The sequence below is a fragment of the Actinia tenebrosa genome, unplaced genomic scaffold, assembly GCF_029948245.1.
Source record: "Actinia tenebrosa isolate PJP-AT-01 unplaced genomic scaffold, QUT_ActTen_1.0 PGA_scaffold0__85_contigs__length_37466705, whole genome shotgun sequence".
Lineage (NCBI taxonomy): Eukaryota > Metazoa > Cnidaria > Anthozoa > Actiniaria > Actiniidae > Actinia > Actinia tenebrosa.
The window spans coordinates 37270721-37291744 of NW_028292569.1; the positions used below are offsets into that span (position 1 = coordinate 37270721).

At 38.4% G+C, this 21024-nt stretch overlaps 4 protein-coding genes across 7 annotated transcripts; 2 read left to right on the forward strand and 2 right to left on the reverse strand.

The window, feature by feature from the left end:
• Positions 1–1715: 1715 nt before the first annotated feature.
• On the reverse strand, positions 1716–4112 carry LOC116299928 (forkhead box protein B1-like). The gene has a single exon (XM_031708653.2). The coding sequence runs from the start codon at positions 3544–3546 to the stop codon at positions 2596–2598; it is 951 nt and encodes a 316-aa protein (XP_031564513.1). The 5' UTR covers positions 3547–4112; the 3' UTR covers positions 1716–2595.
• Positions 4113–6654: 2542 nt separating this feature from the next.
• LOC116299924 (synaptotagmin-1) lies at positions 6655–20997 on the reverse strand. Of its 4 annotated transcripts, none has more exons than XM_031708649.2 (5): positions 20611–20995; positions 12532–12656; positions 9487–10544; positions 9152–9272; positions 6655–8565 (listed from the first exon to the last, which is right to left on the reverse strand). In XM_031708649.2, the coding sequence occupies exons 3-5, from the start codon at positions 10495–10497 to the stop codon at positions 8243–8245; spliced, it is 1455 nt and encodes a 484-aa protein (XP_031564509.1). In that variant the 5' UTR covers positions 10498–10544; positions 12532–12656; positions 20611–20995; the 3' UTR covers positions 6655–8242. The 4 variants fall into 4 exon arrangements, with proteins under 4 accessions (XP_031564509.1, XP_031564510.1, XP_088881790.1 ...); XM_031708650.2 differs by having other exon boundaries at positions 20607–20995; XM_089025664.1 differs by lacking the exon at positions 12532–12656 and having other exon boundaries at positions 20611–20997.
• On the forward strand, positions 12631–17800 carry LOC116299975 (uncharacterized). Its single transcript, XM_031708713.2, has 4 exons — positions 12631–12764; positions 13636–16379; positions 16515–16656; positions 16964–17800. Exons 1-4 carry the CDS (start codon positions 12725–12727, stop codon positions 17305–17307), a joined length of 3270 nt encoding a protein of 1089 aa, XP_031564573.2. The 5' UTR covers positions 12631–12724; the 3' UTR covers positions 17308–17800.
• Positions 18322–19996, forward strand: LOC148914221 (uncharacterized). The gene is made up of 2 exons (XM_089025665.1): positions 18322–18497; positions 18671–19996. The coding sequence occupies exons 1-2, from the start codon at positions 18492–18494 to the stop codon at positions 19574–19576; spliced, it is 912 nt and encodes a 303-aa protein (XP_088881791.1). The 5' UTR covers positions 18322–18491; the 3' UTR covers positions 19577–19996.
• Positions 20998–21024: the final 27 nt, after the last annotated feature.

Genomic DNA, 21024 nt, shown 5'->3' on the forward strand with positions numbered 1-21024 from the left:
TGAAATATTCTACAGGAAAACCTCAAAAAACGTACAAGAAGCCATCGCGGTCCGAGACATACACGACGTAAGTTTGGTTCATGTGGCTTGAACTGAGTCAATGCGAGTGAATCTATTCAAACAAACCTTGTATTGAAGGAATTTCCTCTCGAAAAGCGCGCTAACTAACTCTTCTTCGTTGACCATCGAACTTAAAATAGAAGTCTATTCGAGGTGTACCGTCCATTAATTGTTACTCTCTCAGCCCTGCAATCTTTTTATTATTTCAAAGAAGAATTTCTCCGACAGTCCTGGTCGAGTGGAAGCGGTACGTCTATAGTCGGTAGTTCCTTTGTCAAACCATCTTGTTTGTAAAGGGATTTCCATCTTTTTGTTGTGAATGACTAATCCTCACATTCTTCGATCTCTGTTTGGTTTGGTTTCTTTATTTCTTTTATTATTCAATACTGTACTGTTCTAGCATGTGCTGTAGTTTTTTATCGTCAGGAATTTAGTGCCTTCGCGGTCTGTCGTAATGGAACAGTATTGTTTTAGGTGGAGTCCTGCCATGCAGAAGGCGCGTCATCAGATAACACTCTAATTTTTTATTCAAAGCAATTAGTAGATAGCCAAAAGGGAGCTAATATTAGTGATTCATTATTTGCTAATAATTTATCAATGTTAATAGCCGAGCGAATCCATGTACATAATATAAACTTCTTGCATCGTACTAGAATCATTGTTTGGATTTGTGCAAATAAAAAGTCTTTGTCGGTTCCTGTCGCACTCGTTACTAAACCTCCATATCTCTTCTTGTCCTCTTTCTCTTCTTTTTGTTTGCTGCTTTTCCCCCCGATATTTTTGCATTATCAGTCCGTCTCTCAATTTACAGCACCAAGCTGGACTATTTGACTACTCGTTAGTTCTCTCCTCGTTATTTACGATGTTATAAATAGTCCAGTTCAACTACAATTGGTACTAGATGGATCTCTTGAAAGAACACCAGAGTTTTTTCCCCAACTCTTTACATTACATTTTCTAGTTTATTAACGACTCTCATTAACAATGATAATAAATCATATACAGGTTCTTTAAAAACCTCAAAACCTTCGACAAAACACCGTAAAGTAGACTAGCAATTAAACGAACTAAATACTAATTCGAGTGCAAGGCTTCTCTCGTGCTTTCATGGTTTTAACCTCGTGTTTAAGGCCTTAAACGCCTAAATCAATAAATAAATAGCCAAGATCCTAGACTCTTATCTTGAATCCTTAAGGATTTAGTTAATGCCTTAGCACTAGACTTTAAGTTACTTAACTAAGACCAAAACAATAGCAGTGTTTTGATCATTCTTGCAAGTGTTGTCTTGCCTTGGCGTGTTGTACAATATTTTTGTACACTTAAAGTCACCTTGCAGCAAGTTGGAAGGATTCTTTGTCGTATCAGTTGTCTATTCTGGTGCCACTCGTCTGAGCCTGGAGAATCCAGACAAACTCGATCCAAGTAAGAATAACTGACAAAAGAATTAAGTAAGAATTACATACCAAAACTAGGAAGAACAAAGATAACAAGTACGTAAGAAGTAAGATAAAATCAAGGAGTTTTATTAGTGATGCTATAGTACACGTTTTACTTTGCTTCCTGATTGCCCATACCACTCCCATCCGCCTCAAGCTGGGATGATTATGATCAAGAAAACATGGCTTGTCCCACAAACAACCACGAGGAGGCGAAAAAATGGCTATAAATACTTTATTACATCAAACATTTCATTCTTTGAACAATAATCTTAATAACAAATATATAATTTTTATACGAAGATGGCAGCTAGCTTTAGTCTGCTTCAAGAGACATGTAGTCAAGAGTCCAGCTCCACGTACTACTTTAGCTTCTCTGCCACCGCCATGATAGACTCTTAAGCTTTTACATTTATCATGAAATCAAAACAATTAGATAAAAGATTTTACCGTAGGAAATTTTAAAAACTTCTTAAGATGAACGAAACTTCGTTAAAGTTTACATACTTTTTGAGAACGATAAGTAAACAGAGTGAAATGTTGAGTCTAAACCTGAAGAAATTATTTTATGCGCTTGGATGGTATAAAAATTCAAGCTGTGAAAAACTAGTTTTTCAGTTGACACTTTGAAAGTTTAGTACTTTGTTCGTTTAACTATAACCTTTTCTTTTCAATTTTTGTCGAATTATTCAGTGGACGTATGCTTAGCAAAATCTCCCTCATAAAGCATCGTTAAAAGACAAGCTAACAAACTGTTTGCCATCCTCTGAACTAAGCAAGAATGAATTTACTTAACTAATGAATTTGACAAGTAAAGCTTAAAGCCTTTGTCAGAACTAGTTCAGAGATTCCTCAAAATGAACTATAAATATTGATAATCAATGAAAACGCGAAGTTCTTAATGAATTGTACAAGTTAACCAATTTAAGTTGATAAATTATAATAGACTTAACTCGAGCTTCACAAGTACATTGTACAGTGTGTATACACGGAGAAGAGAGAGAGTTGTTCTGTTTACGTTGTGTCATTTCACTCTAGCGTACAAAGTCTAACAGTTCATAGATATTTATAATCTTCAAGAGACGAGTTAAATGTGTCTTTAGTATTGTTCATTTTCATAGTCACTGTCTCTGTCGCGCAATTCCGAGGACGATTCCATCAAGTCTTGGATAAAAAACCCTCTTGTTTTCGATTTTGTGGTGTGTTGGTGATGATATTCTTCGACGGGATAACAAGCTCTCGGTCGTACAACACTTGGAGAGTATTTGAGCTCGATTTGTCGTACATCAGCCCTGTTAGTAACGCCGTAAAGATGACTTATTTGGCGAGGACTTACCAATGGTTGTGATGTGGCAACATAGGGCCACGATGAACCGCCGTAGAGCGAGAAATGATGGTACGAATCTACTTTGCTGATATGTGCAGGCTCGTTGGAACTTTGTGGGATTCTACACTTAAATCTCTTGGGTCTTCTAAGAAAGCTTCCACTGCCGAACATATCTCCACATGAAGGATGCAGCGTCCAGTAATTCCCTTTGCCTGGCTTACCAAATATACTGCGAGGAACCTTGACAAAACAGTCATTGAGAGAGAGGTTATGTCGGATGGAGTTCTGCCATTTTTGTTGATTCTTTCTGAAGTACGGGAATCTCGTCATGATAAACTCGTAGATCTCATTCAAGGTACGCATTCTGTACGGCGATGATTGTATGGACATTGTTATGAGTGCGATATACGAGAAGGGAGGCTTCACTTCATCCGTAAGATACGGCTTGCTCTGATGACTCACGCCGTTCATGTTAAATAACTCGTCTTGAATGTTATCGTTGGGTTTTATAGCTGGGTTGTAGGGGCAGTAATAGGCAGGTACTCGAGGCTCTCCGTGGTAAACCAGAGGAATTTGTTCGTGTATTCGTTCCTCGCTTATGGCAGCCGAGTGTTGCGGTATGTTGTCTTTGAACTCATTTCCTGTAGCAAGTCCCTTAGATCCTTCCATCCTCAGCTTTTCAAATCCAAAGGAACTAAACGCATTTCCTGTTAATCGTTCCATTATCTCTACAGATTTCGATTATTACCGTAGCGTAGGACTTTATCTTTTTATGCAAGTTGTTGCTGTACTGTACTGTAGCGGTTACCGCGCGTGTCTTGTCACTCCGTCAAGTGGACCAGTTGGATTTTCACGCGTCTTTAAATGCGCTATTGGTCTGAGAAGCACTTACGGCCACCCACAGTGACTTATTGATTCGATGTTTACAGTACCAAAATACAGCGTGTGTCTAATAGAGTGCAGGCTTCGTACTCTCTCTTGCTCACAGTACGAAAGAACGACTGATGCCAGCGTACTAATGGCCTTGCATTAGTTTCAAGTCAAAAGCTTGTCACTCCCCACCCGATCCTAATCGAAGATAGACCTCTTGTCACTGAGAGTTTGCGGTGCAAATGAGGAATGTGACGACCCATCTGCCCCCCATTTACTGTCTGTCATCTCTCAGTAGATTCCGGTCGAGCGCATTCCTTACAAAAATATAAGATCTCAAGTTGTTTAGGGTTGTCTTTCGCTTTGTTTTTATAACTAATTTTATGAACTCGACAGGCGCACGCTCCACACTCGTCAACACACAACTTCTCGCTAGAAACTCCACGCACAGCACTACAGAAGTATTTTCGGGTTTTAGGAGTTTCGGAGCGCTAAGGAAATCTTTTGATGCATTTAATGAGGTTCGAAAAAACTCCGAGGAGAGTACATTGAGCACATTCCTGGGGCTTGATAAAGTACATTGATGATTAGATCTCAAAACAAATTAGCAATTAAGAAGGAGATTAAGACCGAAATTGTAAAGCGACTAACCAACTTAGAATAAATCGATTCTACGTCTACAAAACTAGTCTTGAAAGAACGCCGCGTTGACTCGGTGCTCTGGAGTTTATTGTGTTCGTCCTAAAGTCAATTTCATGGTAAATTTGCAAAGTCAACAAAGATATTTCATAGGTTTTGTTTTGTGATTGTTTTTGCACAGTGTGTCGATGGGAATTAATTGGTGTAAGATGAGACGTTTAAACCAGACACGTGCGCTTAAGTACCGCCCAGGAAATCACATTAATGCTGTTGACAACACAAACATACATCTATCTTTATCCATTTTTTTCTTTGGTCTCTATGGGATGTTCTTCATTCCTCTGTCTCGGGTCGCTTTCCCTCATTTTGCGGTTTTAAATTAACGTGTCCTCTTTTAGGTCATAATTCACTATGTCGTCATCCTGGAATGCCTTACGTAAATAAGATCAATTTATTAATAGGCTTACATACTGATCACAAATGCGGCCTTTGATGTATACACATTAAAACCCCTTCGTCCCGAAAGGCGACTGAGCAAACTATCAACCACCCCCTGTAAACAATAGGCAGTTTAACGCTAATGTTGTGTATTTTAAGGTATTTTTGACTTTTATTCCCGGGATACGTCTATGATGGACTTGTAGTTTCTGAATACCAGGTCTGTTTTGATTGTCTTTACCGAATGGTACAGTGTATTTTATAATCATTACGTTTTGCGCCATTCATTTCCTGTTGGTCAGCCGACTTTGATCTCAGTTCCGACGAAGCGCGCGCGAGTCTTTCCTGAAAACGTTTTTGCTTCGCATTCAACCTAGTGTCAAATAAAACTCTAAAAATCTAATTCTCCTTTTTTTCTTGGATCAGCTAGATTTTTATACAGTCCGGTAGCAATAGGGGTGCGAATATGAAACATTTGAACGACCCCCCTCTTGCACAAGAGCATGCCATTCAATTGGGTGTGGTGGAACTATACTTTACTCGAAATACTCTTGACTTCGTAATGGTATGAAACTAGGATGCAAAGATTTAGACATGATTTATTCTCTCGCAGAGTTATTTGTAGCACACACTTTAGTCTGTGAATAAAGTCGGTCGAATACTGCAGACGGTACACCTTGACTCTCTTATGAGACTTCACTTACGAAACTGCTAAGAAGGTTGGATAGTTCTCTTACTAGAAAGCACGAAAGTTAAGCTAAGTTTATTGTCTTATACTCTAAAGTAGTCTGGTCTCCAGGAAATAAACGAATCGCGGGGAGTTGGTCATAAATTCTAGAAAAGCTAAGTGATTCAAATCATTTCAAGGTGGTTCTAAAATCCTAATATCAAAATCTTCTTTGTATTCAGCTTCACGTAGCAATATTATTAGTGACGCGTTCTGACCAGTTCTGTCAACCTCAACGGCCTCTTTTCAATTTGCCAGTTTTCCTCTATATTGTAGATTCTTTAGTGCCAAAATTATTGCTTGCTTTAGTATTGAATCACGGGATAAAATAGTACAACATAGTTTGATATCGCGATAGACGTACCTCCATTGTATTAAAGGAGCGCAATTAATCTTTAGTGTAGACGCAAAACAAGCAGCCACTGAAAGAAAGAATTGCGTATCTAAATTAAAACTGTTAAAGAGGGAAAAATTGTACTTTGAAAATTCGATTAAAGAGATGAATGGTACAGCGATGTTCACCGATGTATGATTGTTAGTCGGTTTATCGGGACTGGAGCAAAACATGCGGTTTTAAACAATGATAACAGTCGTGTAAACTTGGCTCCGGTAATAGAGGGATCGTGCAAGACTTAGAATTAACCGATAACTGATCTTAAAGTCTCTAAGGTATAAAGAATGTTGTTAAGATAAAAATCTAACAATCATAATTAGATTCCACCCAGTGGCTGATCAGAGACGGGCGCTTCTCCTCTCGATACTTGATAAAAATACCAATATGGTTCGTCGGCATCTCGAAAGAGGATTTCGCTTCTTTTCTTTTCAATATATGGTATCTTGAGTAGAAATTATTTATCAACCTCCATCTTAATTTATATCTTCTCTAAAGACGTCTTCAAACCACTGGCCTACGTGAAAGAATTCAGTCCCCTTGCCACACGTCACGTGATCTCTGTATCACGTGGTCAATTGTAGACCCCTTGCATGTGACGTCTAAGCAGCTCGCATTTGAGCACAAAGAGACAATTTCAATCTCCTGAGAATTGGAAATCTATTGTTATGTCCTCCAAATTGAGCTGCATTATGATATACTGCAAGGGGTCTATACAAATACATACATATATAAGATAAAGTCAGTGGCTGTCTCATATAATCAATTTCAAATAGACATATAGTTTTTATTTCATTATGGATACTTATTCTTTTGAACTTCAATATTTTAATGCTATGTCCTTCATTTCAAATCGTTCTGCGCTCCACGAGGAAGGAAGCGTGGTCACCAAGTTACCCCATCGGAAGGAATCGATTCCTTATCGAGAAGGGTACATTACCAATGCATCAATCGATATAAGTAGAGGATTGCGTGGACTATAACATGTTTTTTCAAAGTGAGAATTAAGGATTACCTACAAAATATCCACTACAAGTCTAATAGATCTCTTTACCTTGGACATCAGTTTTCCCATTTCAGACCGCGTTTTAATCCCTAGAGTCTTATTTCTTTGTTTAACGGTTGCGCAAGAGATGACAAACGAAGATGGATACCACTCAAACAAAGAATCTTATTTTCAAGAGAATGACACGTGGTCTGAAATGGGTGCGAAAACATTGGGTCTAATGTTAAAAGGTCCTGTAATATTCCAGTGATGGTCATCCATCTGATGTACTATAGCAAGAGACCCATAATTTGTATTTTATAATGGAGTTTTCTTAAGGTTATTTAAATATTGATACAATCCTATGAATTTGTTATTATTTTCTGTCCAAACTAACCTTATACTTAAAAACATAGTATTTTTTGCATAGGTGATTCTTGCTGTCAACATGAAGCGCCATTCTAATATCATTCTCTCTACAATAATATTATATCTATCGCAATAGTTTATAGAATAACAAAGGTGCCCCTTTTTATATATTATGTTTGTATGTCTTATTTTTTTCTACTAGAATTTTTTTTGTGTGTACATAAACGAGATAAAACAAACCTTTTTACAAGTTATAACACAAGACAAGTTCAAGTTCTGTTCATTATAACGCTGTTCCTTTACTCTCGTAAAGCGCACGCAGCATCAATGTATTGGACATGCAGCCCTTCGGCTCCTGCTCAACTAGGCCCAAATGAAACTCAATAACTGTAGAGTCTTTGTCCAAAGGCATCACTGCGCTCGCTCTCCTTGTATCTGCTGTCGTAACATAGCTGAGTGTTATCGAAGGCTGTGGAATCGATTATCAGTAGAAGTGATCAGTACGTGCAGTAACGTAAGCAAGGTTTGTTTGTGGTTGTCGTTCTTATGGCCTTCGCTTGATGACAGGAATGTGTGGTTATCCTGACCTATCCTGATCTATCTTGATCCGATCTGTTTGATGTTCTTGTTCTATGCGCATCTTTAGCATCTTGGATAGGAAGGCGAGTGTGGTTAGGAAATCGCGTGTTTGTTTTTTCCTCTTCTTCAAACACCTCGTTTCTCAAGGCGATTGAGATGATGGTTGATGACATGTTTTCGGTGTTCATACCATAATCATCATATTTTCTCGTACGATTAGGTACTGTTACTCACTATGATCATTAACGTACTCTCATTGGTGTATTCAGTAGCGATACCATAGTAACGTAGCACGTTATTAGCATGTTTTCTCGACTGGCCAACTTGTGCTGCAGTCAGCATTATGGCATGATTATTAGCACTTTTTGTCCTGTCTTCTCAAATCCTCGAAGAATTAACCAATACCAGTTGGTTTATTTCTCTATATCGAGTTATCCTTGTAAACTTTGTGCCATTTCTCCACATGTCTGCCTGGTGATTCCACCATTGCATTCCAATGCTCTTGCCCAGACCCTTGAGAATTATAACCGAGTATTACTTGCCCTAGGCCTCCGCCGCCACCGTGCGTGACGTCATAGTGATTGACGACCTTCAGTACGACTGTGGTAAGGGAGATCTGGTCCGATGTTACGTTGAAGTTAAATTTTTCATTGTAGATTGGGTTGAGAGTTTTCCTCTTGACTCTTGTGTTTGCTTTGGAAATCCTTATTCCGTCACAGAAGAGAGAGATCTTGATGTAGGGATCTGTCAAAATACGTTATATCAGTCAGACATTCAGAGAACTAGTGCGCATGTCAATAGGGGCAGCAAAACCAAACTAAAGAGCCAGTGCGCATGCGTGTAGGGTATCTAAAACAAACTCAAGAGCCAGTGCGCATGTCAGTAGGGTATTTAAAACAAATCCAATAACTAGTGCGCATGTCAGTAGGGTATCTAAAACAAATCCAATAACTAGTGCGCATGTCAGTAGGGTATTTAAAACAAACCCAAGAGCCAGTGCGCATGTCTGTAGGGTATCTAAAACAAACTCAAGAGCCAGTGCGCATGTCAGTAGGGTATTTAAAACAAATCCAATAACTAGTGCGCATGTCAGTAGGGTATCTAAAACAAATCCAATAACTAGTGCGCATGTCAGTAGGGTATTTAAAACAAATCCAATAACTAGTGCGCATGTCTGTAGGGTATCTAAAACAAACCAGTGCGCATGTCTGTAGGGTATCTAAAGCAAACCCAAGAGCCGCTGCGCATGTCATAAGATTACTGCCGCTGCGCTACGTGAAAGAAGGTTAAAGAAAGCGGTTTCACAACTGTTGATGATTCGAGTCCTCACCTGTTCTATCAAGTGCTACTTTGGGAAGACCACGAACTTTGGTCAGCGTGACAATAAAACGACCGCTGATTGGTCGGTAACAAAGGGATACACATATCTCCCCAAGTTCTTCTGGTTCAAGCTGGAAAACAAGCAATAGATCATTCAAAATCACTGAAAATAATTTGATGGATTATAAGTAAGTATTTTCCGGCTTTTTCTGCTATGCTTTCACGTCTAAAATACTGTTTTTGTGTATTTCCTAAAGCTTGTCGAAAGATCTAGTTCTAGATTCGTCGGGTTGTATATCGTAACTAATAATGAGTGAGATTACAAAGTGCGCATGCGTACAGTACCTTTCTGCCAACGGGGACAGGCTGCAGGTTCATCCATTTAGTGATCGATGCAGTTGGTTTGTTATCGATAGTATTGAGTGCAGTTAGAGGAAAGTGAATATCTCCCAACACATCATCAGCGTAATTATCTTTAAACTGATCATGGTAATTCACCACACAGAAACGTAGAGTGTAATCATCGATTCTCTGTTTAGAAAATCCTGAAATAACGAAGCTTTCGTTGAAGACAGGGTTAGAGTTGTTCTCTATAATCTTAGTCCTTTGCCAACAGAACTGCTGTGGTAGAAGACTTATCTTTACATACGGGTTAACACCCTCCCTGTTGTCGTAAATAGGGAGGTTAGAGGCTTTGATTATATTCACTTGCAGTTCGTTATTCAGCGCGTTGTAGTGAAGCGCAAAGCGCAGTTTTCCAAGTGTCCCATGTTCTGGTGAGTCGGGAGATAGTAACTTGTCAAGTTCAACTGTGTTTAATTTCTTTGGACTGTGATAAGTCCTGTTAGACCTAGTTTTCCTTTGTTCTTTTCTTCTCGTTTCGTGTTCTTCGTCTTCTGTTTTATCAATATTGTCCTCCATTGAAGCATGCAGACTTGAGCCATCACTCTCGTCTGCACTGCGGTATTCCTGGTTCAACTCATGCGCAGTATCTTCCGCTGATTCCCTGCCATCCTGTTGCCTAAATGTTTTCACATATCCATTGTCTGTGTTCTGGTTTACCAAGCGATGGTTATAATACTTTTTGGGTTGAGAGTTTGATCTATCTCGTGCGCCATCTTGTACGTTGAGCGACACAGTGTCAGGGAAAGAACTCTCTACTAATTCTTCCCCCAACACAACCTTGATTCGCTGATAACCATCTTTATTTTTATCATTATTCTTGTTTCTTGTATTGATTTTCCTGTACCCTGTCACGCCTCCTAGTACGATAAGATATCCAATCGCTAAGCCAATGACCACAGGGAATACCAACAATCCTATAAAACACGTCACACCTGTGTTCTGCCATATCATACGACTGATGTAGCTCGTGTTTTGCTTGCTACGACGAGGGTCGAAATCTGAAACGCAATAAAATAGCAAAATCAATTTCAGGGACTGCGCATGCGCCCACATGGGTGATCTTAATGAATATTTTTTACCGTAAGATCAAATTGAACTACGTTGAAATATCATAAATATTGAATATTGTGTTTAAAAGGTCATATTGATCTTTTGAGATATAAAATACAAAGGTCCATTACAAGTTGATGCCAAAACAATTATTCGGTTTGGACTCTTGAAATGCAAATATTCTCCTTTCGACACGACCACAATACAAACAATCTTCCAGTAGTTCTTACCACTATTATGTTGTTTTTGTGACTGTTGAGTCAATTGACGAACATACGAGCACATTTCGGTTAGATTTAGTGTAATAGTCATCTTAGATTAAAAGCAAAAACTACCCATCGTATCGGACGAATTGAGTGATTACACCGACTGCCTGTGTAAATTTTGTTCAAAGTTGACTTTATGCTTGTTAGCAAAGACAACAATGATTCAGCACTTTCCGTGAAAATGAAACTTTTTGAGCAATTATTCAACTCAGTAAAAAATTACACTGACTTAACAAATAGATCCATGATACGGTATAGAGAGCAGGATACAAGGATTAGTGTACCTACACACGAAGTAAGCGGGCCAGATAAAGTCGGGTTTATTTGCTAAGATACGAGTTTATTTCCATATTTGATAGACAGATTGAGTTTTGTTGACTCAAACTGCAGAGGTTTGGTTAAATAAAATATCATGATATCATGAAAACAATATATTAGCAATAATGCTAGCGGCAAAAAAAAAAAAATTTTTTTATTATGACAATCTATCTAGTTCATTTTGTTTTAAAATTAGTATCTCTTAAAAATCAAAGCAAAAATGAACAACATTCTATATTCACAAGCGAAATGTTTTCCTTTTGATCGATAAGCGGAATAAAATTGACATTAAGTCAAAAACAGTTTTTGAACACTTGTAAATCGTTATTCTTAGTACGTCGAATTTAGACTATGAAACACTATTAGATATCTGAAGAAATTGTGATGTCATCCTAGTACGGTAGTTATATGTGAGTGCAACTGATTGGATCGATATCATATCACAGTCCGTTTCTTATATATTCAATTTTTGACCAAACAAGAAAAATGTGGAACTTCACTATTATATCGAGATAACGTCTTAAAATTACAAATCTCAACAAGTCTGTTTGTTATCTGAGGTCAAACCAGATTCCATTTTCGCGCCTTGAATAATACAAAATAATCTTAAACAAATTTATTCAAGGTTTGGGCGCTAATAATTAGAGAAGCAATTTTGGCTTGTTTTGGAACCAAAATTTTTTGTTTTGATTTCAGTTTCTATACCACGTGTACTGAAACTGGTCGCAAATCCTCAGAAGAACGAACAAAGAACACTCGACAGGTATTTCTGAACTATTTGTCAAATTATTTGAATATTCTTTGATTCCGTAGTTAACATTAAAATTGCTGTTTTGATTTCATATACTGCGAATAAAAGGAAGTGGAGTGATTAATGAGAATAAATTTCAAGGGTCATTTCTTTAATTGTTGTTTTTGGATGGTTTGACGGTGCTATAAACATGGCGTAACAGAAAGAGCAATCCAAACACTCTTCCACAAGAACAATACGAGCGAAGTATATCATCTTATTTGACAAGACTTCGATAACTTCAACATTACCTCATACACAACCTTACCTTTGAATTTCAGAGGCATAGACATGTTTCAGTTGTGTTTTAGGGTCTCTTCCATGAATACATATTAGAACTCATCTCTCAAGGCAAACCAACTTCCCGCGCTTCAAAACTCTATTAACAGACGGCAGCTATGACGTCACATATCAACCTGCCCCTGCCGGTGTCACGTGATTGCTTTGTTTAATCTAAGAATATCCGTTTGCCTTTTTTGTATATTGAAAAAATATTTAAATTGGACGGTAAAGATTGCTTTTTACTTTGACATTTATCGATTTTTACAGGTTATAACTTACCCTTAAAAGTAGCTCAAGCGGTCACTTGATCGACCGTATGCGCTGAACGGGTCACGACATCATTCGGTCACGCAGAAGTCACGCCAAGTCACCTGACATGCAGAACGGTGATATGCAAGGATGAACTACGACAAATAAGTCTAGTCATTATATTCAAATTGAGTGTAATTTCTTTACAGAAATGTCATAAATCATGAATTCAACGTTTTGGAGAAGTAATCACCAGTGGAACAGTAAGTTCACATCATGTTTTTCGGATTATTTGTAGTATTTTCAGTAGTATTTGTGTTGTTGTCTTGTGAAAGCAGCCCAACGTCTCCTGTCACTCTTTTACCTGGATCCTTTCACACTACACTGCAGAAGATCAAATGATTATTTCTTACTCAATAAACCTTGATTTTCATCCTGGTTATAAGAGAAATTCTAAGCGAATTTATGAGGCGAAAGGCTTACTAGAAAGGAGTGTTTTTGTGCATTTTTGTGCTGCAGATCTTTGCAAAAAAACTTGAATCATTCAACACGTGTGTCAATGATACCAACTTTATTTTAGACCAAATAGATTTTATTAGTCGCTAGGAACGAAGCATTAGGCAAACATTGTCACTTGTGCCTTTAATGTAGTAAGCTATTTCGTCTAGCACTGTGCTGTGTATTTTTTCTTTCATTCTTGTGGAGTTGGTCGTGCTGAACTTGGGCTCCACCCTTGAGTATGTATGTACAGATCTAGCGATGATCAGATCGGAGAATATCAATGGTCGACAAACCACCCCTCGAGGTGTGGCAATAGCAACAAAAATATCCTTACAAACCAACAAAGAAACGAGTTAGAGCATTTGTTTCGATCTTCGAAGTATTAACTCTGTCAGTGTTTCACTCAAAATGGATATTAATTCATGTTTACTTGCTTGCCTTTTCACTATTATTGAATGAAAACAAACCACTGGTTCACGCATGCCCAGTAGACTCGCAGGTGGCGCGTGACCTGTATTTTTACTCGTATCTCGGGTGTTTTATTATAAGTTGACAGGTTTGTTGGTTAATGAATACAATTCTCTCTGTAAAGTGTTTAAAACGCGAATTAATAGTTGTTTGTTCTACTTGCAGAGATTGTAGATAAAAAATTCCCTCACGCCCGCAGTGCGGATAACCAGCAGATTGTAGGCTCGACATCACCGGATGTGACGTCATTGGTTTTTCCCGCCATTGGAGCATTACTAATGCTTGTTTTTGGCGGGTTTTTATTATCATCCACTAACTCTTGCTGCGGCTCTGACAAAAACAAAAGAAATAACAAGAATGAAGACTACGAAGGAATTGACTTTACTTTTCTGTCTGGTAGTATCGTCTTTCCTCGACTATCCCCAGTCCTTCAGCAAGAAAACAATGACATAGTTGAGGCTGTCATGGCAACGTACAGTGATTTGCCTCAGTACGCACCAGTTCATGACGAGGTAGCAGCCATTGCCGGGACATTGCCTGTGACGAAACCAGAAACTAGAGACGTTTGTTTGAGTCCAATACACCAGGCACATGATGTCGAAATACCTGTGAATATTGGGGAGAAGGAGAATGATACATCACGCTTGGAGAATGAAACTGTCACACAACAGTGCTACTTAGATTCAGGTGAACGATCAAGGAATGATGAAACACGGAGTCTTATTGGTTCGAGGGACGACAGACGATTAGCTTGTTCGGCGATGGATACTCAAGCCCTGCCTGATCAAAATGACAATCAAAGATATCGAAGCAAGAGTGCTCCTTTAGAAACAACCCATGACAAAAACACCCAACAAGAAGTTCTCTCATTGGATACATCACGTGACAGTCTGGGATCTGTTGCCAAACCAGACGACTGTAATGACGTTGACAGATGTTCAGCAGATTCAAGAGGCTCATACAGTAAGCCATGTGATGGCGGCTCCTCGGCTGATGACAGGGTGACAACCTCTTTAATCGACGAATTTCAGATACAAAAGGGGATTGGTGAAATTCTTCCTGGACAGGGCATACTTGACGCCTCATATCAATGGAAACGACCCAACAAACTGAGCAAGAAAGACAAGCTAGAAATACTCAAGCGTTTACAGCCAAGGATCGATGATGGAGTCAGTCACAAAAGAGTGGATGAAAAAAAGGACAGACAGACAGAAAATAACAAGAGTAAGAGCGAAGGAAATGACGTGAATCGATTCTGCGAAGGATGCAGTTCAGATTCAGCTGTCATGTTAAATGATGGTCACTGCGCCAAGGGAGGAAGATTGAGTCGCCTCAAAGTCATACGAGCTCCAAGCGCTCTATGCATCCATGGTAACCAGTGTCAGGTGCAATGCAAGACAACAGGTCACGTGACAGTCGTGGATAATCCTCATCTGAATGATTCAGGTCGAGGTGCAAGCTGTTTTGCTGAGTCTTTCATACACTCTACATCAACGATAAGAGAAGCGAGCGCGTTTGGTGAGCCGACCCGAGGAGCGAGTGCGTTTGGGAAACCTGGCACAGAGTCACGTGATAGCAAACCACGTGATATCAAACCTGATTTTTACCATCTTACGGACGTTAGAGGCGCTAGTTCTTTTGATGGAACCAACCACAAACCACCAGAAAATGTTATTCGTACTTATGGAGAAACGACAAGTTGCTGGTTGACTGGAGTCAGCGGTCAAGACACAAATGACATGCGTGGAGCAAGTGGGTTTGGTGAGTCATGTGATCGCCTTAGTGTGGCTGGTACTGCTAGTGTTACATTGAGTATGGCTGTACAGTCAGAAAAGGAAGACTTCATTGAAGATAATGATAGTCTGGAAAATATAGTTACCAAGAACCATGAAGATGGCGTTGCTAAGCAACCAAAGGAGGAAAATTTTGAAGGGGGAACAGAGAGAATAATATTAGAAGAAAAAAATGTTAGAAACAATGAACAGGAAAGAGGGGATGAAAACAAGGAAAACTTCTTTTTCGCGAAGATTCATGGTGGTGACGTCGTACATAATGTGTCAGAACTGAGGAAGGAGGCGACCAAAAAGGATTGTTTAGAGAGGAGTGTTGATGTTAATGTTCAATCTAACCCTCTTGCTCAGCATGACGCCCAAGGTTCATTAAGAGACAATATTATCAAAAAGAAAGCTATCGAGGTAATTCGTACAAGAAGTAAAGGTGGTTTAGCAGAAGATGGACCAAATAGGTCTAGTACACCAAACGATGGTCAATCTGAACTCCATCCAGGTACAGCTACATCACGTGACTATCCGCGAATGAGTCTGGGTAAAGACCCTCTTGCACTAACTGGAATGCTGAGGGCATTACAGCGAGAAAAACACAAGAAAACAATCAATATGAAAGAAGTAATTCCTACTTCTTTGCAAAATGGTTCCCCATCACAAGAAAATGGTTCTCTAGAAAATGCGAATATCAATGCTACGAGGAAAGATGAATCACGTTCAAAACAACTTGTTGGTAAAATCAAGGTTTGTTTGTTTTATGCTAGAAGTGACACAGATAAGCCTGTTCTATATGCAACAGTGTTGAAGGCTTACTCCCTACGACATGAATACGTCAGACCTAAAGAAGACTTTCTTGTGGAAATGTTGGTCATCACTCGTGATAATAGCACACAAAAGTCCAAGATTATCAAGGAATACAAGAACTCTCTCGTCTTTAATCATTTGTTCCATGTTGCCTCAATCAAAACCAGAGAGCTGCAAATATCTGCGTTAAAATTGAAGCTAGTCAGAGGTCGGTCCCACGAATGTGTTGGGATTGCTAATGTACCTCTTGCAGACCTGGTGTCACGTGATAAGATCAAGAAAACTTATCTTCTGAGAAGAGCAACTTCAGCATCGTACGATGTAAGTATCCTATTGAATATAGTTATCTATCAAATGGGTAATGCATTGTGATTGAATGATTACCCACTCGGTAATTTGATTGGTCTATATTTGTCATCAAGAATTAAATCTAATGTATTCATTGTTTGTCAATAGATTCCTTCCACTGGACTGAGCACCCCTGTCCCAGTGGGTGCGGTTTGTATTGGGTTGAAGTACAACTCTGTTGAGGAAAAGCTGCTGGTTCATGTCATCAAAGTTCGCGGGCTCCCAGCGGTGTCTTCGACTGGAGAGACAGGTGAGTGAATAATATTCCTTGCCATCGCCTTCAGTATTAACATTCTCACTATCAGGTTTTATACTAGCTCTGATAGGTCTTTCCCAGACCCTTTCTTTTCATATTTATTTTTAGCTCTCACCCCATTCCACTCTCGTATATATTTACACAGCACTCCCACAAAGCTAAAACTAGATCCAGCCATATAAGCGATTTAACTCTAAACTTTATTCACTCTAATCAAGTAAACCCATAAAAAAAAATAATAAAAAATAAAAAATTTTAAATAATAAAAATATTAAAATATATTAAATTTGTGATGACGTAGATCCCTACGTACTTGTGACACTGAAGGATGCTGGGAACGTGTTAGAAGAGAGAATGACAGTAACAAAATGGCAGCAACGTAATCCTGTATTTGACGTAAAATATGTGTTTGAACTGAACAGCAATAGAATAGAAACATCTTTGCTATTACTGCGAGTCATCAATAATGCGGCCAATCACAGCCTGATTGGGACTGTAAAACTTGGAATGGACTCGCTGGAGGACACGGGATGGTGTCACTGGAATAGCATCGTCACTAAACCAGGAGTTTTGGAGGAAAGATGGCATAAACTTATAAACGAAACATCAGATAGAAAAATTCAAACACAATCCAGAAGAAGCTAAATATTTTTTCTTCAAATTTAAAATAAAAGGTGAGATTGGACTGAGTTTGACCAATAAAATGCATGTTAAAGTTGACAAATAGATCCCAATCGAACTCAAATGTGATTTCAAATGTTAAGGAGTCCACTGAGAATTCCATATTTATGCACGGAGTCTGTTATCATGAAAGAAAGCGCGAGAAAAGTGCCACGAAGGTATGAGTCTTTCGTATTCTGCGCCGAGGAAAGACAAAGACGTCAAATTTAAATCTATTGAGCAGAGGAGATTTGCTTGAAGTTTCTCTACAAAGATGCTTTGAAAATAACACGGAATTTTCATTTGCATAAATCCATTCCATTGCCACGTAATGTTGTGGTCTGTGGACACTATAGGTCACAGCCCCATTCCCACAATAAACTATCTTCATTAGGAAAAAAATAAAAGATAACATTTAAATGTACTCTAACGTGAATTAAATGTCATTAAGATTTAATAAAACATGTTCCCTTGTTGACATATGAATGATATATGTACATATATATTAACATTTATACTTCAAGTAATGAACGTCCACGCGTGACGTCCACTCTCTGTATCCTAGCTTCTGTCACCTCATGTGGTGAATAACGTTTCTTCTCTAAGCACTTAGTAAAAGCCGCTGTTTTTGGTGTAGGAAATGATGTAACGCTTTGATAAGAGAAAAGGGTTGTACAAAGCCAAGGATTTGTACGGATTGTTCTTGTTCTTTAATATTTCGTGACGTTTAATGTTTTAAATATAAATTCAATGCACTTGTCAACATCGCTGGTTGACCGGTCAACTTGAACATGTAGTTTCATAATTTAGCTTTGATTTCTCGACTCCCGTAGAGTTGAACTACATTTTTATTCAAATTTCCCCCAATATTTGAGGTAGGGAATATTTTTGATGAGATTTGTTGTCATTAATATGGTATTTTTCATGTCGTTGCTAAGCGTTCCACCTCAATAACTGCATACTAAACAACAATTCAATGTCACTAAGATATTGTGTGAAATTCTTGTGAAGTCATTGATATTCGTAATTTAATCCCTCGAGGGTCGAACACCATTTGTCCGCAACAAGATGATCCAAAATCTCTCTTCTCGTATTACGATGTTTTGAATCCTGCACCGGTCTGAGGTCGACGTGAAAAGAGCGGGAAACATGTTAAGACGAATCTAAATATGTCTGTGAGTATTTTACGTTGTTTTGGGGTCTCAAAATTCTTATGTCTTACCAAAAATACCTAATTAACATTTCACTAAATATGATTGATGATATAAAGACACATTCGGTCGAGATTTAAAGTTTTTGAACGAGAATTTCGACTCTAAAATAAACTATACTTGTTGTTTTGATATAGGATTCAAGTATATTAGGAATTGTCTTGGGTTGTTTACTGGGATTCATCGCCGGAGCTGTCGTAGTTTGCCTTGCCTTTTTATGCTATCGCAAGAGAAGTAAGTCTTACGACACTACCGGACCCAGAAGATCAATTGAGTATTATTCTTCACCTCCACAAAGTTTTGTATCTCACACGAGACCTGTTCCTGTACAACCAAATCTGTACAGACTCACTCAACAAGAAGAGGACTATGAACAAGATTCTGAAGATGGAGCTGAACGAGTACGAGTCACTGAACCGTATGATCTTCGAGCTATGGATGTGATAAAAGAAGAGGGGAGTGAGATAGGCAGCGAGAAGAGCGAAGTCCTTGAAGATGTAGAGGAAATGAAAGAAAAATCCAAAGATGATGCAACACTTGTAAAAAAGAAAAAACCTCTAACGAGAGGCCTAAGTTTGCCTTCAAATATATCTCCAGGGGAATTGATACACCCGAGCCAGAGTCTACTGAACAAGGCTAGTGACCTACATCAATGTGTTATGGAAACATCGATGTTCTACGATACAGCAAGTAAAGAGCTGCATGTCACAGTCATTCAAGTAACAGGGATCCCTACACCAGATGAAAGTTTTTTGCGCCCACCAAACTGCAGCGTGAAAATGAGAATTCTACCCGAGATGCTTCAGTGGCAATGGACGAGAAAAGTGTCGCGTACAGTCAGCCCTGTGTTCAATGAAACCTTTATTATCCCTGGGTTTGTGCACAACAAACTACGAGAATGTACGGTTCACTTCGTGGTGCTGGATTTTGATCATGTCCAGGACAATGTCTATGTCATTGGTGAAGTATTCATGCCCTTATCGGAGCTACGAGCGAACAAGCTGGAAAAAATCACTAAAAGAGTAAACCCTCTTTCCATCTGACTTTATTTCAATGAACTCAAAAACTCCACCATTAATTTTCTACAGTATAAATAAACTACAAACAAACTAGCGAAGATATTCCAGGGTTTGTAGAACGGATAATTTGTCTAAATCGTAATGAATTTCATAACAGGAAAAACTGAGTTGGATTCTATCTTTACGTTGACGTCACAATTTCCGTCGTAACGCAAGGACGGAGCTATGATCACTGATTTCAATGACGACCAAACAAATTTATAATAAATTAATGGGCATAAATAATCGAATATTGCTACTGTCGAGCAAGGTAGTGCTGTATGTCAAGTAATGAGTAGTTTTGTTCTGGTGTTTTCAGTTTTTCCTATTGTTTGGTAAGTCGTTCTTGTTGTAATTCAAGTAGTTTGGTGCTATTTATCAAATAAAAAGAAATGGAGGAATTAATTGCTATTTTTCAGTCGTCACTTTTACTTTAATTTTAAGATTAATGAATTGCTCACGTGTTTTCCCGCTCATTTAGTCACTTTGTAAGTCAGCTGATCCGAGAACAATTGCTAGCCAATCACAATCGAGAAATTTTGAAGTGCCACTTTTCCTCTTATTATAAATTCAAAGCCACGAAATTTAAAAAATCTTTGACAGTTAATAACAGCTTGATAGCAGTGGCACAAGTAATGTGTTTTTATTTATTTATTTATTTATTTTGCAGTGGTGGGCATGTTTTCATTTCCTCGGTGAATTTGATGACACCTTCGTCTGTCTTCACCCTTTAAGGCAGTCTTAGAACATTCTTTCATTCCTTAATTGATATGCAAGTAAAGTCGAGCAATATAAAACGCACGGTGTTGAAGAACTTTAAACAAATACAATTGCTCACGGTATCCAATGCAATTGTTTTGAAAATTGGCCTGTAAATTTATCATTTACTTATAACCTTGCTATTTCTAATGTATTTTATTATTCGAGATTTTTCCCGCAGGGGTGGTGCTGGGGATAAAAGGACAAGGGGTCCCCTTCGAGGTACATATTACACCATGCAACATGAAATATTTACCTACATTCTAAAAGACTTTCCTCCATCACAAGCTTAAATCCACTGTATCGGATGATTGTGCGATGTTGTTTTGGTTCCAATCTTTGGTATCGTTTTAATAGCCAGATCGACTGACGTTTCGATTCTTTTAGATCTCTAATCCAAGGGCACTATTTTTATAACGGAATGGCTCTTACAAGTACCTAATAATTAATAAATGCCAATCACAGCCAATTAGAAGGAAAAACATTGTTCTAAAAATATTTCACCTGCGTCATCATTTCCGTTTGTGCGAATTTCAAAACGTTTTTCAGCTTTGAGATCATATTTTGTCGTTGTATGTTTTCGATTTCTTTCGTTATGTAAGTTAATATTTGCCTGGTTTTTTCGCTAATCAATAACCATGAATTAATCTTCAATCTGAAAATAAAGCCATGAT

Coding starts and splice junctions, on each gene's coding strand:
- LOC116299975 (XM_031708713.2), top strand. CDS start 12,725: ATGAATTCAACGTTTTGGAGAAGTAATCACCAGTGGAACA. Junction 12,765..13,635: donor AAGTAATCACCAGTGGAACA/GTAAGTTCACAT, acceptor TTCTACTTGCAG/AGATTGTAGATAAAAAATTC. Junction 16,657..16,963: donor GTCTTCGACTGGAGAGACAG/GTGAGTGAATAA, acceptor GTGATGACGTAG/ATCCCTACGTACTTGTGACA.
- LOC116299924 (XM_031708648.2), bottom strand. CDS start 12,263: ATGTCTATGCCTCTGAAATTCAAAG. Junction 10,545..12,238: donor TATGCCTCTGAAATTCAAAG/GTAAGGTTGTGT, acceptor ATTGCGTTTCAG/ATTTCGACCCTCGTCGTAGC. Junction 9,273..9,486: donor CTGTCCCCGTTGGCAGAAAG/GTACTGTACGCA, acceptor CTTGTTTTCCAG/CTTGAACCAGAAGAACTTGG.
- LOC116299928 (XM_031708653.2), bottom strand. CDS start 3,546: ATGGAACGATTAACAGGAAATGCGTTTAGTTCCTTTGGATTTGAAAAG.